This window comes from Harmonia axyridis, chromosome 5, assembly GCF_914767665.1.
Source record: "Harmonia axyridis chromosome 5, icHarAxyr1.1, whole genome shotgun sequence".
NCBI classification, from domain to species: domain Eukaryota; kingdom Metazoa; phylum Arthropoda; class Insecta; order Coleoptera; family Coccinellidae; genus Harmonia; species Harmonia axyridis.
Genome location: NC_059505.1, coordinates 20129313 through 20148517, shown reverse-complemented (window position 1 = coordinate 20148517; position 19205 = coordinate 20129313). Strand labels below are relative to the sequence as shown.

The window sequence follows — 19205 nt, the reverse complement described above, 5'->3', positions numbered from 1 at the left end:
AGAAGATGGTCAGGTGGATGGGTAAAAGGGATGATTAACCTCTTCTGCACCGGCTTCGTGGTTATCACTCAATTTGAGTAACACACAATTCACTCGAAATTGCTCAATCAGTTTTTAACAGAAGAAATTGAAAATGTATAAAGATGATAGATGATTAGATGAATTTTAAGTAATCAAATAACTTAGTTTGATAAATTTTAGAATCGATAAGCACAGTTTGACACTTGAGAAAATTATTATTATTAATTATGACGATGTTTGTTTACCGACCGGGTAATACCGCGGCCGCAGGTGGCGCCAACAAACAACAAATTTTCTGCAGGAAAAATTCTACACGACGTAACATGCCGCCCGCCCTGAAGAGTCCCTTCAGTAATATCAATTGCAAGGAGTGAACAGACGAAAAAGGGTCATCTATTGACTTGGAAGAGGACACAGCTTGACGACTGGTCGTCGAATTATCCCAGAGGAAGTAGTAACATCAGCTACACGAGTGGTGGAGTCAGTTCCAGGAAAAACAGATAATATACGACCGATACTCCATTTCAGAGGAGGAAGATTATCATCTCGAATGACGACTACAGTACCTGGAAGAATGGGTGTAGATGGCTGCAACCACTTGTGACGTTGCTGCAAGGTATGCAAGTATTCCTGACGCCAACGCTTCCAGAAGTCCTGCTGAAATCGCTGGACTAGTTGCCAACGAGATAACCGGTTCACAGACACAGAACTGACATCGTTGTCAGGAGGAGCTGTTAGGGACCGGAAAACCAAGAAATGCCCTGGTGTAAGGGCCTCAAAATCAGAAGGATCAGATGATGGAAGATACAGAGGACGAGAGTTGAGGATGGCTTCAATCTGAGTGCAGACGGTGAGAAACTCCTCGTAAGTGAGTTTCTGCTCGCCAATAACGCGAGTAAGATGATGTTTAGCAGATTTTACAGCGGCCTCCCACAGGCCGCCAAAGTGAGGACTGGAAGGGGTATGAATCGCCAGTCAGTTCCGGACGACGAGGCGGCATCACAGAGACTCTGCTGATGTTGTGGAGCAGACAGTAAGCGGCCAAGGTCACGAAGGTAGTTATGAGCACCAACAAAGTTGGTCCCGTTATCCGAAAAGATGACGGAAGGATGACCTCGGCGTGCAACAAAGCGCCGATAAGCAGCGATGAACGCTGGGGTTGACAGCTCAGATGCCAATTCTAGATGAACTGCTTTAGTAGAGAAGCAGATGGAGACAACCAGATAAGCCCTCGTGCTAACGGCTCCGCGTAGTCGTGCACTCGTCACATAAAATGGGCCGGCGTAGTCGACACCAGTAGTTAGAAAAGCCATAGCAGATGATAGCCGCTCTGGTGGAAGATTGCCCATTGGCTGTATTAGAGGACGGGGCTTGCAAGAAAAGCATCGGTTGCACTTGCGCAGACGATTGCGTACTACATTACGTCCGTCCAATATCCAGTACCGTCGACGAATGTACGAATGAGTAGCTAAAGCACCGGCGTGCAGAAGACGATAATGGGCATCATCGATTATCAGATGAGTGAGATGATTGTTCTTCGGTAGAAGAACAGGATGTTTGTGTCGATATGGTAATAAAGAGGCTGAAAGGCGACCTCCAACTCGAACAAGTCCATGCTCATCGCAAAAAAGGTGAAGTTTCATGATGAGTCGATGACGAGAAGATGGTTTCTGCAGCTCAGCCAGCTCCTCAGCAAAATGAACAGATTGAACCAGACGTATTAAGCAGATCTCTGCTTCCTGAAGCTCAACAGAGGTGAGAAAACCTGTGCGAGGTAAAGCTGAACCACGAGCATTCAGTATGAAACGTCGACAAAAGGCAATGACGCGCTTGTTCGAAGATACGAAGAAAAACGGTCAATCATGGTGGGTTCACCGGAGACAACCGTCAACACTAAAGCGGAGAGCGGCTTGGCTTCTTCGTCCACTTGATCAATTTGAGATGAATCAACAGAGGACAGGGGCCATAGAGAGGAATCGAGAGACAACCAGTGAGGACCACGCCACCACAATGGGTGATGATGAATGTCTGCAGGCATCAATCCTCGAAAGGCACAATCAGCTGGGTTGTCTTCAGACACCACATGCCTCCAGTGATTTGAGGGAATCAGATCATGGATCTCAGCGACTCGATTGCCAACAAATGTCTTCCACCTGTGACTCTCACCACAAATCCACGACAAGGCTACTGAAGAATCGCAGAAGGCGATGTATTCAGTAGTGAGATGCTGCAAAACACGAGCGGACAGGTGATGCATGAGTTTGGCGAGAAGATGGGCACCGCACAGTTCCAAGCGCGGCAGGGCTTATCAAGATCTGTCGATACATCTGTCTGATATCGGCAGTGAAGACATATCGATGTAGACGAAAGCGAAGCAGAAGAGTGAAAATATCCGCTTGCAGTTTCAGGCCAGTAAGGAGAAGATCGTTGAGGGATTTGCCATTAGCAGATGCGCAAGAGGCGTTGAAAACCACTCGAATTTTAGTAGGAGGATCGTCAGGGCGATGTACAGGATGATGAGGGATGTAATAGGGTTCATATCGCGGACAATCAGAAGATTCAGGAACCAATTCCATGAGTCCACTTTCGAGATAATCACGCATGAACTCATGATAGGCGACACGAAGAGCAGGGTTATTGTCTAGACGATGTTCCAAACGAATAAACTGCCTAGTCGCCACGTTGACAGAGGTACCCAGCCGAGAAGATGACAAGGGTAAACCAACGGTGTATCTTCCATTGGAGTCACGAGTTACATCAGCGCGATACAGCATTTCACGTTCTTTCTCTGCAGGAGTTAAAGGAAGCACTTCAGGTACCTTGTCGAGTTCCCAAAAGCGACGAACGAGGTGGACAAGCTCCTGGTCTGAATGATGCGAGGGGCTCATGTTCATGGTTTGAAGATCGGTAACGACATGAGATTTTATCACGTCAGATGGTAAGAGTTGGGGAGATGCATCAGAAGACTTAGGTTTGTCAGAAGAGGAATGGCAGGTGATCACTGATAGAGGAGAATCAGGCTGCGTAAGTGACGAAGAAGGAACAGCAGGTGATAACCCTGCAGAAGATGATGAAGAGGTGTGCTGTTGGGAGGCCTGATGGGTACTTTGAGGATGTCGAGTGGAACCATTGACAATGTCAGGTGAGAAGGAAACATGTTTTGTTCTCTTGCGATAACGAGCATAGGGCCCATAGAGCACCCAACCTAAGGTGGTAGATAATGCCCCTGGAAGTTCAGTCGATGGGCGCAACGTGCCAGGAAGAATTAGATGAGGGAGCACATCCGAACCAATCAACATCCCTATGATGCGAGGAAGATAGAAGAGTGGATCAGCTAGGTTGAATTGCCGAAACTCAGACCATCGGCCATTGAACGCTTGGACAGGAAGAGGATCTAGGTGGCCGTCAAGAACGTAGGCTTTAATGATTAGATTTGGGGGATCCCCTTGGTGACAGAGAGTGACGTATGCGTACCCTTGGATGCGAAACTGATCCGCGTTACTCAAGGTGCAAAGTTGAATAGCTTCGGGGTGAATGCGCAGACGAAGCTTGGTGGCCCAATCTCGGGTGATGAGGGTGTGTTGGCAACCTGAATCAAGAAGAGCTCGGCCAAAAACGACATTCCGCCGGTTGTCTAGACGGATCCAGGCGGTAGGCATAAGGTAGTCCGGATTATTTGTCTGACGCCAGGCAGAGCGCGCAGATGAAAGCAGATGACAAGGAGAGAACAGAGGAGACGCCGTGGACGGATGTTGGACCGACGGGATGAGTCGGCCGCAAGCTGACCACACTCGTAGTCATTCCGAACCACGGCCAGACGATGCTGAACCTGTCCCCCTAGAAAACGTGCGCGACATTCATCAATCGACCTCGTACTCCAACTCGAGAGGTGGGAGTACGAGCTGACTGCTTTGAAGAAATAGGTGGAGAAGGGGATAGTTCTGTCAATGGCTCCTCCGTGCGGGATACAGAAGGTGGAGAGGGGAGTTGGTCTGTCGACTGCTCCCTCGTGTGGGAAACGGAAGACGACGTAGTGGCAGTGGAGTGGAACGACGACATGCAATTTCTGCACAATCGTTGCTCAGTCACGAAAGCTCTTCGCTTATGAATAGTCATGGCCTTGAATTCACGACACTGGCGAATGGAGTGATTTGCAGAGCAGAAAACACATGCGGGCGATGGAGATGAGCGCGAACCAGTGTATGCCGGACGGCGATAGGACTGGCCAGAGGATGAAGGCACAGCCGATGGAGAAACAGAAGCTGAGGCTACCGGTGATGGTGGTCTTGACGACCTCTTCGGCACAGACGAACGGGATGACGTGATAGAAGTGCTTTCCAACACTCGCAGCTGTCGATTGGTGAATTCGAGCAGTTGCGAGAGATTGGGAAAGTCATCCGAGGATAGCTGCCCCTCGAACAACTGACGAGATGGTACGTCCAGGTTGCGCAAAACCAGAGAGAACAGAAGATAGTCCGCTAAATCTGGTATGGGCAGCGCCTTGATGGCATTGATCGCGTTTTGATGCGTGGTGGCGAACTGTTTCAGCTGGGACAAGGAAGAAACAGACGCAGGCCGTGAATCCAGTATCTGGCTCACATACAGGTCAGCAAGCCGACGAGGATTTTGATAACAGGAGGACAGGGCTTGATAGGCGAGAGCGTAATTCACCGAATTCATCTCGAAGCCGGAGATGACAGAAGCCGCCTCACCAGCAAGAGAAAATGCCAGAAGATGGAACTTCTGGACTGGCGCCAGGGAGTTATTTTGATGCACTAGGGCATCAAATAGCGCGATGAAGCCAGGCCATTCCTCGATTTCTCTATGAAAAGAGGGCAATTCGACACGAGGAATAGGGAGATCAACAGAGGAAGGCTTCGCAGCCAAAGGAGATGCAGTCAGATTGCTATGGGCAGCACGGACATGCAGGCAAATCTCAAAAAAGGCAGAAAACTTTGAGGGTGCCTCGTCCCGTCCTTCTTCTAACTGAGAGTTGAGCTTTACGATCAACTCGTCAGCCTCTTTGAAGGTCTTCTCCACCTTAAACAACTCGGCCAAGCACATGTTGGCAACATCTGCTTCGGTGGTCAAACTTTTGATTAGTTTGAGAAGAGTGGAAGCCGCTGCGAATGCATTTTCGCGCTTGACAACCGCCTCAGAGATAGAGGCCTTCAATTTATCCATCGACGGCATTTTAACTTTCGAACGACCCCGGTATAAAGAAATAAATTGATTCGGAATTTATAGTTCGAAAAGTGAACAGACGATGCTTATCTTGCCAAAGGAGATAATAAACAGATGACGCGCGATAAGCCGTTCAATTAATTTTCCACTTGATTTATTGGAAAGAAAATTAAACGGCGAATTTAAATGAATAATCAGATGAACGGAAATTGAAATTAGATTGAAATTATGGAATTAATTTGAACAATTCCCGGGTGTCGGCACCAATAAATGATCGCAAATTATTGCAACCAATTTCAGATGACGATAACTATTAAGAGATTAAGCAACTTGTTGAAAGAATTTGTGTGCACTTACCTCGTGAGTTAAGAGAGATGATGTCTTTGAATTTACCCCCTAATCTGGTGGCAGAAGATGGTCAGGTGGATGGGTAAAAGGGATGATTAACCTCTTCTGCACCGGCTTCGTGGTTATCACTCAATTTGAGTAACACACAATTCACTCGAAATTGCTCAATCAGTTTTTAACAGAAGAAATTGAAAATGTATAAAGATGATAGATGATTAGATGAATTTTAAGTAATCAAATAACTTAGTTTGATAAATTTTAGAATCGATAAGCACAGTTTGACACTTGAGAAAATTATCATTATTAATTATGACGATGTTTGTTTACCGACCGGATTTACCGACCGGGTAATACCGCGGCCGCAGGTGGCGCCAACAAACAACAAATTTTCTGCAGGAAAAATTCTACACGACGTAACATATATATATATATATATATATATATATATATATATATATATATATATATATATATATATATTTTTTTTTTTTTTTTTTTTTTTCAATCACCTTTCCGGGAATTACGAGATACCACCGAACTCTCAGAGCCAAAGTGGAATCAAGAGCTATGAAAGAAGCGCCTTACGATACGTGTATTGCCCAGTATGACTTCCTTCTGGGCACTCGAAACAACATAGATGTCAAGTTCCAACATCTTTGTGTTATCAACAAGATGTTCTTCTACGAGTCCGTTGACCGACATCACCAGTGGGATAATAGATATTTTCTTGAGCTTATACATTTCCTTTAGTTCGAACGACAGATCGAAGTATTTTGTAATTTTTTCAGTGTATGCCCTTGAAATACTGTCGTCTGAAGGAACCGTAATATCGATGATCTCACAGCTTTTTTCAGTTTTGTTCAGTAAGACGATATCCGGTCGATTATTTGCCACTGGCCTGTCCGTCACTATCGTGGTGTCCCAATATAATTTAAATTCTTCGTTCTCGAGGACATTCTCAGGTGAGTATAGATGATCTTTCCTCTTAGTTTTGACTAGTTTTAATTTCAGTGCCATGGCCTGATGGTAAACTTTTGCCATTTGGTTGTGTCTATCCGTGTATTCTCTCGGAGCGAGGATGGAGCAACCAGACGTAACATGTTGGATGTGTTCACGCCTCAGCTTGCATTTTCTACATAGATCAGAGGTAAGTTGTTGCCCCGCTATGTTTTTGAGGTAAGACCTGGTAGGAATCACCTGATCCTGTATTGCAAGCAGCCTGCCCTCAGTTTCAGGAAACAGGTAGCCCGCCTTAAGGTAAGTTAAGGATTCTTTTTTATTCACATTGCTGTTGTCTAAATTATTAGGGTATCTACCATGTAATACCTTAGCTTTCCATTCCTCCTGCAGGTTTTGCTGAGTGCGAATCGGCAGCGCGAAGTCGGAATCCGATAGCCGTAATGGGGAGCATCCTACATCTACCGAACGAAGGGCTCTGACAAAGGGTAAGTTCTGCTTCATGAAGTATTCCCTTAGTTTTATTACGGATTTGTTATGTGATGTTTCTAGGTTAAGCATCCCTCTTCCCCCTAGATGTCTTTGGAGATAGAGTCTTGCCACGGATGAGTGAGGGTGATGTACTCCGTATTTCGTCAAAATGGTGCGGATCTTCGTGTCCAAAGCCTGCAGTTCTGTAGTCGACCATGTAAGTACCCCGAAGGTGTACGTCATTATGGGCAATGCCCATGTGTTCAAGGCTAGAAACAATGATTTCGAATTCAGTTTGGACTGGAGCACTTGGTTCACCCGATGAAATAGTTTCTTACTAAAGGCTTCCTTCATTTCAGCGTTTTTAATTTCTAGAGCTTGCTGTATACCTAGATACTTATAGGTTTCATCCATGCCGAGGTTCTGAATGGCATTTGGATTCAAGATGTTGGAATCATTTTCAGATATTTTTCCCCTTTTGACCTTTAGCCTTGCGCACTTGTCTAGCCCCATCTCCATTCTTATGGTCTCACTAAATGTTGCCACGATCTCTAACATTTTTTCAAGTTGTTCTTCATTGGACGCATATAATTTGAGATCATCAATATATAGTTGATGGGTTATTTTGATCTTTCTGTTTTTGTCTAGGATGTATCCATATTTCTGTTCATTGATGAGCTTGCTGAGGCAAAACCATAAGGGGCTAAGTGGGTCCCCTTGAAATAGACCCCGTCTGATTGCGATGTGAGCTGTTTTAATTATAGTAGCCCCAGTTTTCAGAATCAGCGAGGTTCGCCATTCGCTCATTAGGTGTTTTAGGAGATTTATTACTGATCCACATACTCCGTACATACTCAGAACCTTGAGCAGCCAAGTGTGGGGTACCGAGTCAAACGCTTTTTTATAGTCCACCCACGCTACCGAGATGTTACGTAGCTTTTTTCTTGCGTGTTTCGTGATGATAACATCCGTTATCAACAGTTCTTTGGCACCCATTGCTTTGGATTTGCATCCGTTTTGTTCAGTTGCCAAGATGTTGTGGCTTCTCACGTGGTTGTTGATGTGCCGGGTGAGTACTCCTGTGAGGAGTTTGTAAATGGTCGGCAAGCATGTAACCGGTCTGTAGTTTTTTGGATCTTTTGATTCGGCTCCTTTGGTCAACATATATGTCAGTCCAGCAGTCATAAAGCCTGGGACCAGCTCAGGTTTCTCTAGAAGTTGTTGGAATAGGCGAGCTAGGCTAGAGTGGACAGACCTGAAGTGTTTCCACCAGAAATTGTGGATGTTGTCAACAACATATATATATATATATATATAGGAAAAGTAATATTTCTTGTGCTATATTTGATGTATTGAAAGTGTAATTTTCTTGGGTTTAGAGCACATTAAAATTCAAATATTTATATTTTATTCAGTGAAATCGACATATGTTTCGGCGTAAATAAGCCTTTTTCAAGATTGTATAATAACAGTTGGACATCAACATCTAAAATTAATTAAAATTGATTATTATTCATTTTTTTTTTCCCTTATGTCTATGCTAACTTACTAGTCTAGCAATATTCCTATAATAAAAGTTGTACAAGTCAAATCAATAAAATTTAATCTTTACGAGGGTACTGTCAAATAAAATTTGATTTGTTTAATTCTTGACAATGCAGTTTCCCAGTTTATCACTTGAATTGCCATCTGTGTTTATCTATCTATATTAATAAATATGTTATTGAAGTTTTCATTTCATTTTGATTTTGTTTTACAATTGTAGTCACAGATGCCTCCTCTAGATAGGTTTTATATTATTGCAGGATGTTATGGTAAATTTTTGCTAAATTTTTCAGGTCGGTTCTGTCGTTTATAGAGTTTTTTTCCTTTTGAATGTAAATCATTTCCAGAAAAGTCCTAATTTTGCTGTTGGTTTCTTTGTGTAAGATTTCACAGTTATCGAAGTCGAACCCATGGTTAGTTGTTAATTCATGTTTCTTTAAGGCTGTAGAATTTTTTGCATATTTGTGGCCGTTGATTCTTTCTTTTATATATTGGGTTGTTTGGCCTATGTAAACTCCTGAACATTCTTTGCATTTTAGTTTGTAAACACAATTGGATATTTTATCTTTTGGAATTTTGGATTTTAGCTTGGTGTAGAGATGTTTCAAATTGTTTTTGGATTTATGTGCAATTTTTATGTCTGTGTCTTTGAATATGTAATTAATTTTTTCTGATAAATTTTTCACGTATGGAATTGCTACATATTTTTTGTTTCCTTTTGTGGCTTCGTTTTCGATGGTATTATAAGCTGAATGAATTCTGTTTTTAAATATTTTTTCTATTAGATTTGATGGATAGTTATTTTGATTTAGGATTTTCTTTGCTTTTTTTATTGTCTCGATACGATATTTTGGTGATGTCAGCTTTATCGATCTATCGGCAATCCCTGAAATTACACTTTTTTTATATTGAATTGGTGCTATTGATTTATAATTTAGGTATCTGCCTGACCATGTTTCTTTTGTGTGCCAAATTGTTTCTATTTTTGAGTTCATAATATTATGTATGAGTGTCATATCTAAAAAGTTTATTCTGTTGTCTTTTTCAATTTCTGTTGTAAATTTAATTTTTGGATGATAGTTGTTTAATTCGTTTAAAATTAATAATATATCTGCTTCGGAAACTGCAGTCAGGCAGTCATCTACATATCTTTTGAAAAAAGATATTTTGTGTTTTATTTTATTTATTATGGTTTCTTCAAGATCTTCCATTACCAATTGGGCTAATAGTGCTGATAGAGGGGCTCCCATGCTGCATCCGTCTATTTGGCTGTAAAAAGAATCCTCAAACTGAAAATAAGAGTTTGATATGCAGAAATCAGTGGCCTTCAGAAATTCAACTTTCGTGAGATCTGTGTGATGTTTTATTTCATCCCATCGTTTTGCAATTATGCTTTTGGCTTTTTCCATCGGAGTGTTGGTATATAGGCTGACAACATCAAATGATACCAATTTTTCATTGTCTTTCAAGCTCACTGTATTTATGAATTGTTTGAATGTCCAAGAATCTTTTATGTGGTATGCATTCTGGCCAATAATGGGTGAAATACACTTGGATAAATATTTTGATAAATTATAGGTAGGACTTTGAATACAGCTGACAATTGGTCTTAATGGAATATTGTTTTTGTGGAGCTTAGGTAAACCGTAGAATTGGGGAGGTACAGCGTTGTGTATTTTGAGACTGGAACATAGTTTTTTAGGTAGAAGATTTTTCATTTCCCAATTTTTTATTAATTCGTTATTTTTCTTTTGAATTATTTGTGTAGGATTTCTATTCAATCTTTTGTAAGTTTGTTCGTCATTAAGATGTTCCATTATTTTATTTTTATATTTACTTTTGTTCATAATAACGGTTTTATTCGATTTATCTGGTTTCAGGATGGTGAGTTGAGGATTGTTCTTCAGAAATACTGTCGTTTCTTTGATTTTTTTATTCAATATTACTTGTTCTCTATTCTTCTTAGAATTTTTGTGTTTGAAATTAGTGATGGTATTTGTAATATCTGTTCTTATTTTTTTCTGTGTTTCTGGTTCCAGATTCATAATTGCAGTTTCCAAACTCGCAACAATGTCCGTTATAGGTATGTCTTTTGTTTTATATTCTTTGCTGTAGTTTGGGCCCAAGCTTAAAACTTCCATGACTGTTTTAGGTATAGTAGTGTTAGTGAGGTTAGTGACCCACTCTGTATGTGTGATATCGGTATTATCATTTTTGTTGTTCAATTCCTGTATTTTTTTTATTTGTTTGCTTTGGATTTTTTTGAATGTTTCCTCTATTTTCATATTCTGGATGTTAAGATATTGTCTAATATAGTTAGATGGTTGTACATTATTTAACTCCGACTCTGTATGTTTAATTTCCCTTTCTAGTTTTCTCAGGTGTTTCGTTGTGTCTGTTAGAAGTAGATTGAGTGTTTTCAATTGGAAACAACGTACTGCACTGTCAAATTTTACCCCCATTGAGTTGTCTAGGAATTTGATGTGGGGAAGACTAAATTTCAGAAATGTTGGACATAATTGTGCATTTTTGCATTGTAAAAGAAATAGTCTCCTGTTTTTCTGCTTCGCATTCTTCTTTTTGATGTTCCAAAGTTTTTTCAAAGCTTGTGATATGTCCTCAGGATAGTTGTCACGAATAAATCTCATGTTGATGTTGTTTGTCTCCATTTTTTCACCCAGGAGCTTATGAATAGGAAAAGTAATATTTCTTGTGCTATATTTGATGTATTGAAAGTGTAATTTTCTTGGGTTTAGAGCACATTAAAATTCAAATATTTATATTTTATTCAGTGAAATCGACATATGTTTCGGCGTAAATAAGCCTTTTTCAAGATTGTATAATAACAGTTGGACATCAACATCTAAAATTAATTAAAATTGATTATTATTCATTTTTTTTTTCCCTTATGTCTATGCTAACTTACTAGTCTAGCAATATTCCTATAATAAAAGTTGTACAAGTCAAATCAATAAAATTTAATCTTTACGAGGGTACTGTCAAATAAAATTTGATTTGTTTAATTCTTGACAATGCAGTTTCCCAGTTTATCACTTGAATTGCCATCTGTGTTTATCTATCTATATTAATAAATATGTTATTGAAGTTTTCATTTCATTTTGATTTTGTTTTACAATTGTAGTCACAGATGCCTCCTCTAGATAGGTTTTATATTATTGCAGGATGTTATGGTAAATTTTTGCTAAATTTTTCAGGTCGGTTCTGTCGTTTATAGAGTTTTTTTCCTTTTGAATGTAAATCATTTCCAGAAAAGTCCTAATTTTGCTGTTGGTTTCTTTGTGTAAGATTTCACAGTTGTCGAAGTCGAACCCATGGTTAGTTGTTAATTCATGTTTCTTTAAGGCTGTAGAATTTTTTGCATATTTGTGGCCGTTGATTCTTTCTTTTATATATTGGGTTGTTTGGCCTATGTAAACTCCTGAACATTCTTTGCATTTTAGTTTGTAAACACAATTGGATATTTTATCTTTTGGAATTTTGGATTTTAGCTTGGTGTAGAGATGTTTCAAATTGTTTTTGGATTTATGTGCAATTTTTATGTCTGTGTCTTTGAATATGTAATTAATTTTTTCTGATAAATTTTTCACGTATGGAATTGCTACATATTTTTTGTTTCCTTTTGTGGCTTCGTTTTCGATGGTATTATAAGCTGAATGAATTCTGTTTTTAAATATTTTTTCTATTAGATTTGATGGATAGTTATTTTGATTTAGGATTTTCTTTGCTTTTTTTATTGTCTCGATACGATATTTTGGTGATGTCAGCTTTATCGATCTATCGGCAATCCCTGAAATTACACTTTTTTTATATTGAATTGGTGCTATTGATTTATAATTTAGGTATCTGCCTGACCATGTTTCTTTTGTGTGCCAAATTGTTTCTATTTTTGAGTTCATAATATTATGTATGAGTGTCATATCTAAAAAGTTTATTCTGTTGTCTTTTTCAATTTCTGTTGTAAATTTAATTTTTGGATGATAGTTGTTTAATTCGTTTAAAATTAATAATATATCTGCTTCGGAAACTGCAGTCAGGCAGTCATCTACATATCTTTTGAAAAAAGATATTTTGTGTTTTATTTTATTTATTATGGTTTCTTCAAGATCTTCCATTACCAATTGGGCTAATAGTGCTGATAGAGGGGCTCCCATGCTGCATCCGTCTATTTGGCTGTAAAAAGAATCCTCAAACTGAAAATAAGAGTTTGATATGCAGAAATCAGTGGCCTTCAGAAATTCAACTTTCGTGAGATCTGTGTGATGTTTTATTTCATCCCATCGTTTTGCAATTATGCTTTTGGCTTTTTCCATCGGAGTGTTGGTATATAGGCTGACAACATCAAATGATACCAATTTTTCATTGTCTTTCAAGCTCACTGTATTTATGAATTGTTTGAATGTCCAAGAATCTTTTATGTGGTATGCATTCTGGCCAATAATGGGTGAAATACACTTGGATAAATATTTTGATAAATTATAGGTAGGACTTTGAATACAGCTGACAATTGGTCTTAATGGAATATTGTTTTTGTGGAGCTTAGGTAAACCGTAGAATTGGGGAGGTACAGCGTTGTGTATTTTGAGACTGGAACATAGTTTTTTAGGTAGAAGATTTTTCATTTCCCAATTTTTTATTAATTCGTTATTTTTCTTTTGAATTATTTGTGTAGGATTTCTATTCAATCTTTTGTAAGTTTGTTCGTCATTAAGATGTTCCATTATTTTATTTTTATATTCACTTTTGTTCATAATAACGGTTTTATTCGATTTATCTGGTTTCAGGATGGTGAGTTGAGGATTGTTCTTCAGAAATACTGTCGTTTCTTTGATTTTTTTATTCAATATTACTTGTTCTCTATTCTTCTTAGAATTTTTGTGTTTGAAATTAGTGATGGTATTTGTAATATCTGTTCTTATTTTTTTCTGTGTTTCTGGTTCCAGATTCATAATTGCAGTTTCCAAACTCGCAACAATGTCCGTTATAGGTATGTCTTTTGTTTTATATTCTTTGCTGTAGTTTGGGCCCAAGCTTAAAACTTCCATGACTGTTTTAGGTATAGTAGTGTTAGTGAGGTTAGTGACCCACTCTGTATGTGTGATATCGGTATTATCATTTTTGTTGTTCAATTCCTGTATTTTTTTTTATTTGTTTGCTTTGGATTTTTTTGAATGTTTCCTCTATTTTCATATTCTGGATGTTAAGATATTGTCTAATATAGTTAGATGGTTGTACATTATTTAACTCCGACTCTGTATGTTTAATTTCCCTTTCTAGTTTTCTCAGGTGTTTCGTTGTGTCTGTTAGAAGTAGATTGAGTGTTTTCAATTGGAAACAACGTACTGCACTGTCAAATTTTACCCCCATTGAGTTGTCTAGGAATTTGATGTGGGGAAGACTAAATTTCAGAAATGTTGGACATAATTGTGCATTTTTGCATTGTAAAAGAAATAGTCTCCTGTTTTTCTGCTTCGCATTCTTCTTTTTGATGTTCCAAAGTTTTTTCAAAGCTTGTGATATGTCCTCAGGATAGTTGTCACGAATAAATCTCATGTTGATGTTGTTTGTCTCCATTTTTTCACCCAGGAGCTTATGAATAGGAAAAGTAATATTTCTTGTGCTATATTTGATGTATTGAAAGTGTAATTTTCTTGGGTTTAGAGCACATTAAAATTCAAATATTTATATTTTATTCAGTGAAATCGACATATGTTTCGGCGTAAATAAGCCTTTTTCAAGATTGTATAATAACAGTTGGACATCAACATCTAAAATTAATTAAAATTGATTATTATTCATTTTTTTTTTCCCTTATGTCTATGCTAACTTACTAGTCTAGCAATATTCCTATAATAAAAGTTGTACAAGTCAAATCAATAAAATTTAATCTTTACGAGGGTACTGTCAAATAAAATTTGATTTGTTTAATTCTTGACAATGCAGTTTCCCAGTTTATCACTTGAATTGCCATCTGTGTTTATCTATCTATATTAATAAATATGTTATTGAAGTTTTCATTTCATTTTGATTTTGTTTTACAATTGTAGTCACAGATGCCTCCTCTAGATAGGTTTTATATTATTGCAGGATGTTATGGTAAATTTTTGCTGAATTTTTCAGGTCGGTTCTGTCGTTTATAGAGTTTTTTTCCTTTTGAATGTAAATCATTTCCAGAAAAGTCCTAATTTTGCTGTTGGTTTCTTTGTGTAAGATTTCACAGTTGTCGAAGTCGAACCCATGGTTAGTTGTTAATTCATGTTTCTTTAAGGCTGTAGAATTTTTTGCATATTTGTGGCCGTTGATTCTTTCTTTTATACAGGGTGAGTCTTTGACTTGTACATATATTTTAACCGAAGGTTCTTGAGGTCAAAAGAAACACTTTTTTCATTTACCATTTTTTCCGATTCGGCCCTGTTAAAAAGATATAGCCATTTTAAATTTTCAAAATGAGCTAATTCACCCCTGAAAACCGGAACACTGAAGTTTTCTCAAGCATAAGATATACCTCTTGAACCTTGGAAATAAGCTACTAAATTAGAAAAACCATCATAAACTCACGTTTAACATTCCATTTGTTGAACAAAGTAGTGTTTATAATCAAATAATTGAGTTATTCCAATTTCGTTGACGCTAAAGATTAAATATTCTTCTCTTGATTTCTATTTCATTTTCGATAATTATAACGAATTGAGCTCGCTACCACCCATATTAGCTCTGATACTCATATCCATTCATTCATTATATTTCATTTATATGATATCGTTGTTTATTTTTCGTGCAAGAATTAACCTTAAAATCTCAAATAAATAATATTCATCTATGAAAGATCTAACACAGACTATAGTAATCTGTGGTTTTAAGTTTGAATTTCAAATTTCGAGTGATGCCAAATATAAACACAGCAGTTCGGTTCGAATAATCTATGTTCTAAGTTCTAACCTAAAATTTTCATTTACAGTTTACACTGTTATTGTTATAAGATATTTGTTATGAAATGAAGCATTTGATTTGTTCCAACTATCTCATAAAAATATTGAAATGCATCAATATTTTTGAAACCATCAGTATGAAAATATGGAAATATGTAAAATATTCTGGCTCTGTAATCAATGGAAAATGTTAGACTCCACTTGTAATCAAATTTGTTGTTAATGTGTACCTACATTATAGCCAACTTTACTACTTAATTCATCTTGATTTTGGCATTGAAAATAAATGAGAAGTATTCAATGTAAATATCCACAATAGAATATTTGGTTTCTTTCAACTCACCTAATTTGTTTTCACATTAAAACAATTATGGCCCTCTTGGAAGTATGTCAATCATAAGCTCTTAGGATGAATTTATGGAATAGCAAAAGAATAAAAGTATTCAATCTCAATCACATGAAAATTTGTCTAGTATGTACCTAGTCCTAGTGATATGTTTCGATGTGAGTTTGAATGAGCCGAAGAAGAATACAGTATTGTTCGATAGCAGCAGTCTTTAGTGGGATATTGATTGTTGTCATTATAATGGGACTATTTTGTGAAAAGTTTTTAAACATGGGTTTTATGAATAATCTGGACTTTTCAAAAAGAATGTTGATTTTAGTGAAGTATCTTCTTATTATCAGAGCTGTGCCAAAGCTCAGTGATTTTTAATCAAATCGAGGAGTTGAGGTGAGCTTATTCAAATAACTTCATTTTCAAACTAAGTTGGCTAGTACTTCAATTCTTAAATCTGAGACATGACTTCATAGTAAATATTCATTTCTGTGGTTTTTTTTCCACAATAGAACAGAGTTGCATTCAGCCAAAGTACCCAATTTTTTGAATTTCACAGATAATTTTTTTTTTTTAAGATCAAGTTATTCGAAAACGGCGCTTTGTACGAGAAAATATGAAGAATACTTTTATTTTTCAAATTAGCCAAATATTCTTCAATGAACGTTCAAATTACTATTAAGAGTTGGTTTCTTCGAATTTCTGGTATTTTTATGGTATGTTATGTTCATAACAAAGAAACAGAAGAATGTGTATGGAATCTGGTGTTCGGAGAAGATGTATCACATCAAAAAAAAGCTATATTTCAAAAATCATTTCCTTCGATACAACCATTTACGAGATATAGCCGAAAATCACATTTTTTTAACGATTTTCAACAGCCTGTATCTTTTTAACCGGGCCGAATCGGAAAAAATGGTAAAGGAAAAAAGTGTTTCTTTTGACCTCATGAATCTTGGGTTAAAATATATGTACAAGTCAAAGACTCACCCTGTATATTGGGTTGTTTGGCCTATGTAAACTCCTGAACATTCTTTGCATTTTAGTTTGTAAACACAATTGGATATTTTATCTTTTGGAATTTTGGATTTTAGCTTGGTGTAGAGATGTTTCAAATTGTTTTTGGATTTATGTGCAATTTTTATGTCTGTGTCTTTGAATATGTAATTAATTTTTTCTGATAAATTTTTCACGTATGGAATTGCTACATATTTTTTGTTTCCTTTTGTGGCTTCGTTTTCGATGGTATTATAAGCTGAATGAATTCTGTTTTTAAATATTTTTTCTATTAGATTTGATGGATAGTTATTTTGATTTAGGATTTTCTTTGCTTTTTTTATTGTCTCGATACGATATTTTGGTGATGTCAGCTTTATCGATCTATCGGCAATCCCTGAAATTACACTTTTTTTATATTGAATTGGTGCTATTGATTTATAATTTAGGTATCTGCCTGACCATGTTTCTTTTGTGTGCCAAATTGTTTCTATTTTTGAGTTCATAATATTATGTATGAGTGTCATATCTAAAAAGTTTATTCTGTTGTCTTTTTCAATTTCTGTTGTAAATTTAATTTTTGGATGATAGTTGTTTAATTCGTTTAAAATTAATAATATATCTGCTTCGGAAACTGCAGTCAGGCAGTCATCTACATATCTTTTGAAAAAAGATATTTTGTGTTTTATTTTATTTATTATGGTTTCTTCAAGATCTTCCATTACCAATTGGGCTAATAGTGCTGATAGAGGGGCTCCCATGCTGCATCCGTCTATTTGGCTGTAAAAAGAATCCTCAAACTGAAAATAAGAGTTTGATATGCAGAAATCAGTGGCCTTCAGAAATTCAACTTTCGTGAGATCTGTGTGATGTTTTATTTCATCCCATCGTTTTGCAATTATGCTTTTGGCTTTTTCCATCGGAGTGTTGGTATATAGGCTGACAACATCAAATGATACCAATTTTTCATTGTCTTTCAAGCTCACTGTATTTATGAATTGTTTGAATGTCCAAGAATCTTTTATGTGGTATGCATTCTGGCCAATAATGGGTGAAATACACTTGGATAAATATTTTGATAAATTATAGGTAGGACTTTGAATACAGCTGACAATTGGTCTTAATGGAATATTGTTTTTGTGGAGCTTAGGTAAACCGTAGAATTGGGGAGGTACAGCGTTGTGTATTTTGAGACTGGAACATAGTTTTTTAGGTAGAAGATTTTTCATTTCCCAATTTTTTATTAATTCGTTATTTTTCTTTTGAATTATTTGTGTAGGATTTCTATTCAATCTTTTGTAAGTTTGTTCGTCATTAGGATGTTCCATTATTTTATTTTTATATTCACTTTTGTTCATAATAACGGTTTTATTCGATTTATCTGGTTTCAGGATGGTGAGTTGAGGATTGTTCTTCAGAAATACTGTCGTTTCTTTGATTTTTTTATTCAATATTACTTGTTCTCTATTCTTCTTAGAATTTTTGTGTTTGAAATTAGTGATGGTATTTGTAATATCTGTTCTTATTTTTTTCTGTGTTTCTGGTTCCAGATTCATAATTGCAGTTTCCAAACTCGCAACAATGTCCGTTATAGGTATGTCTTTTGTTTTATATTCTTTGCTGTAGTTTGGGCCCAAGCTTAAAACTTCCATGACTGTTTTAGGTATAGTAGTGTTAGTGAGGTTAGTGACCCACTCTGTATGTGTGATATCGGTATTATCATTTTTGTTGTTCAATTCCTGTATTTTTTTTATTTGTTTGCTTTGGATTTTTTTGAATGTTTCCTCTATTTTCATATTCTGGATGTTAAGATATTGTCTAATATAGTTAGATGGTTGTACATTATTTAACTCCGACTCTGTATGTTTAATTTCCCTTTCTAGTTTTCTCAGGTGTTTCGTTGTGTCTGTTAGAAGTAGATTGAGTGTTTTCAATTGGAAACAACGTACTGCACTGTCAAATTTTACCCCCATTGAGTTGTCTAGGAATTTGATGTGGGGAAGACTAAATTTCAGAAATGTTGGACATAATTGTGCATTTTTGCATTGTAAAAGAAATAGTCTCCTGTTTTTCTGCTTCGCATTCTTCTTTTTGATGTTCCAAAGTTTTTTCAAAGCTTGTGATATGTCCTCAGGATAGTTGTCACGAATAAATCTCATGTTGATGTTGTTTGTCTCCATTTTTTCACCCAGGAGCTTATGAATAGGAAAAGTAATATTTCTTGTGCTATATTTGATGTATTGAAAGTGTAATTTTCTTGGGTTTAGAGCACATTAAAATTCAAATATTTATATTTTATTCAGTGAAATCGACATATGTTTCGGCGTAAATAAGCCTTTTTCAAGATTGTATAATAACAGTTGGACATCAACATCTAAAATTAATTAAAATTGATTATT

The 19205-nt window shown here is 36.8% G+C and overlaps 2 protein-coding genes across 2 annotated transcripts in view; both read right to left on the bottom strand.

Moving 5' to 3' along the window:
* Positions 1-3858: 3858 nt before the first annotated feature.
* LOC123680864 lies at positions 3859-5214 on the bottom strand. The gene has a single exon (XM_045618981.1). It carries the CDS (start codon positions 5212-5214, stop codon positions 3859-3861), a length of 1356 nt encoding a protein of 451 aa, XP_045474937.1.
* Positions 5215-6111: 897 nt separating this feature from the next.
* The window catches only part of LOC123680863, a 31006-nt gene continuing 17912 nt past the window's right edge, over positions 6112-19205 (bottom strand). Inside the window, exons 2-3 of the mRNA XM_045618980.1 lie at positions 10364-10754; positions 6112-8192 (exon numbers count right to left, since the gene is read on the bottom strand). Coding sequence (XP_045474936.1) covers positions 6112-8192; positions 10364-10754 — 2472 coding nt within the window. The remainder of the gene's footprint in view (positions 8193-10363; positions 10755-19205) is intronic.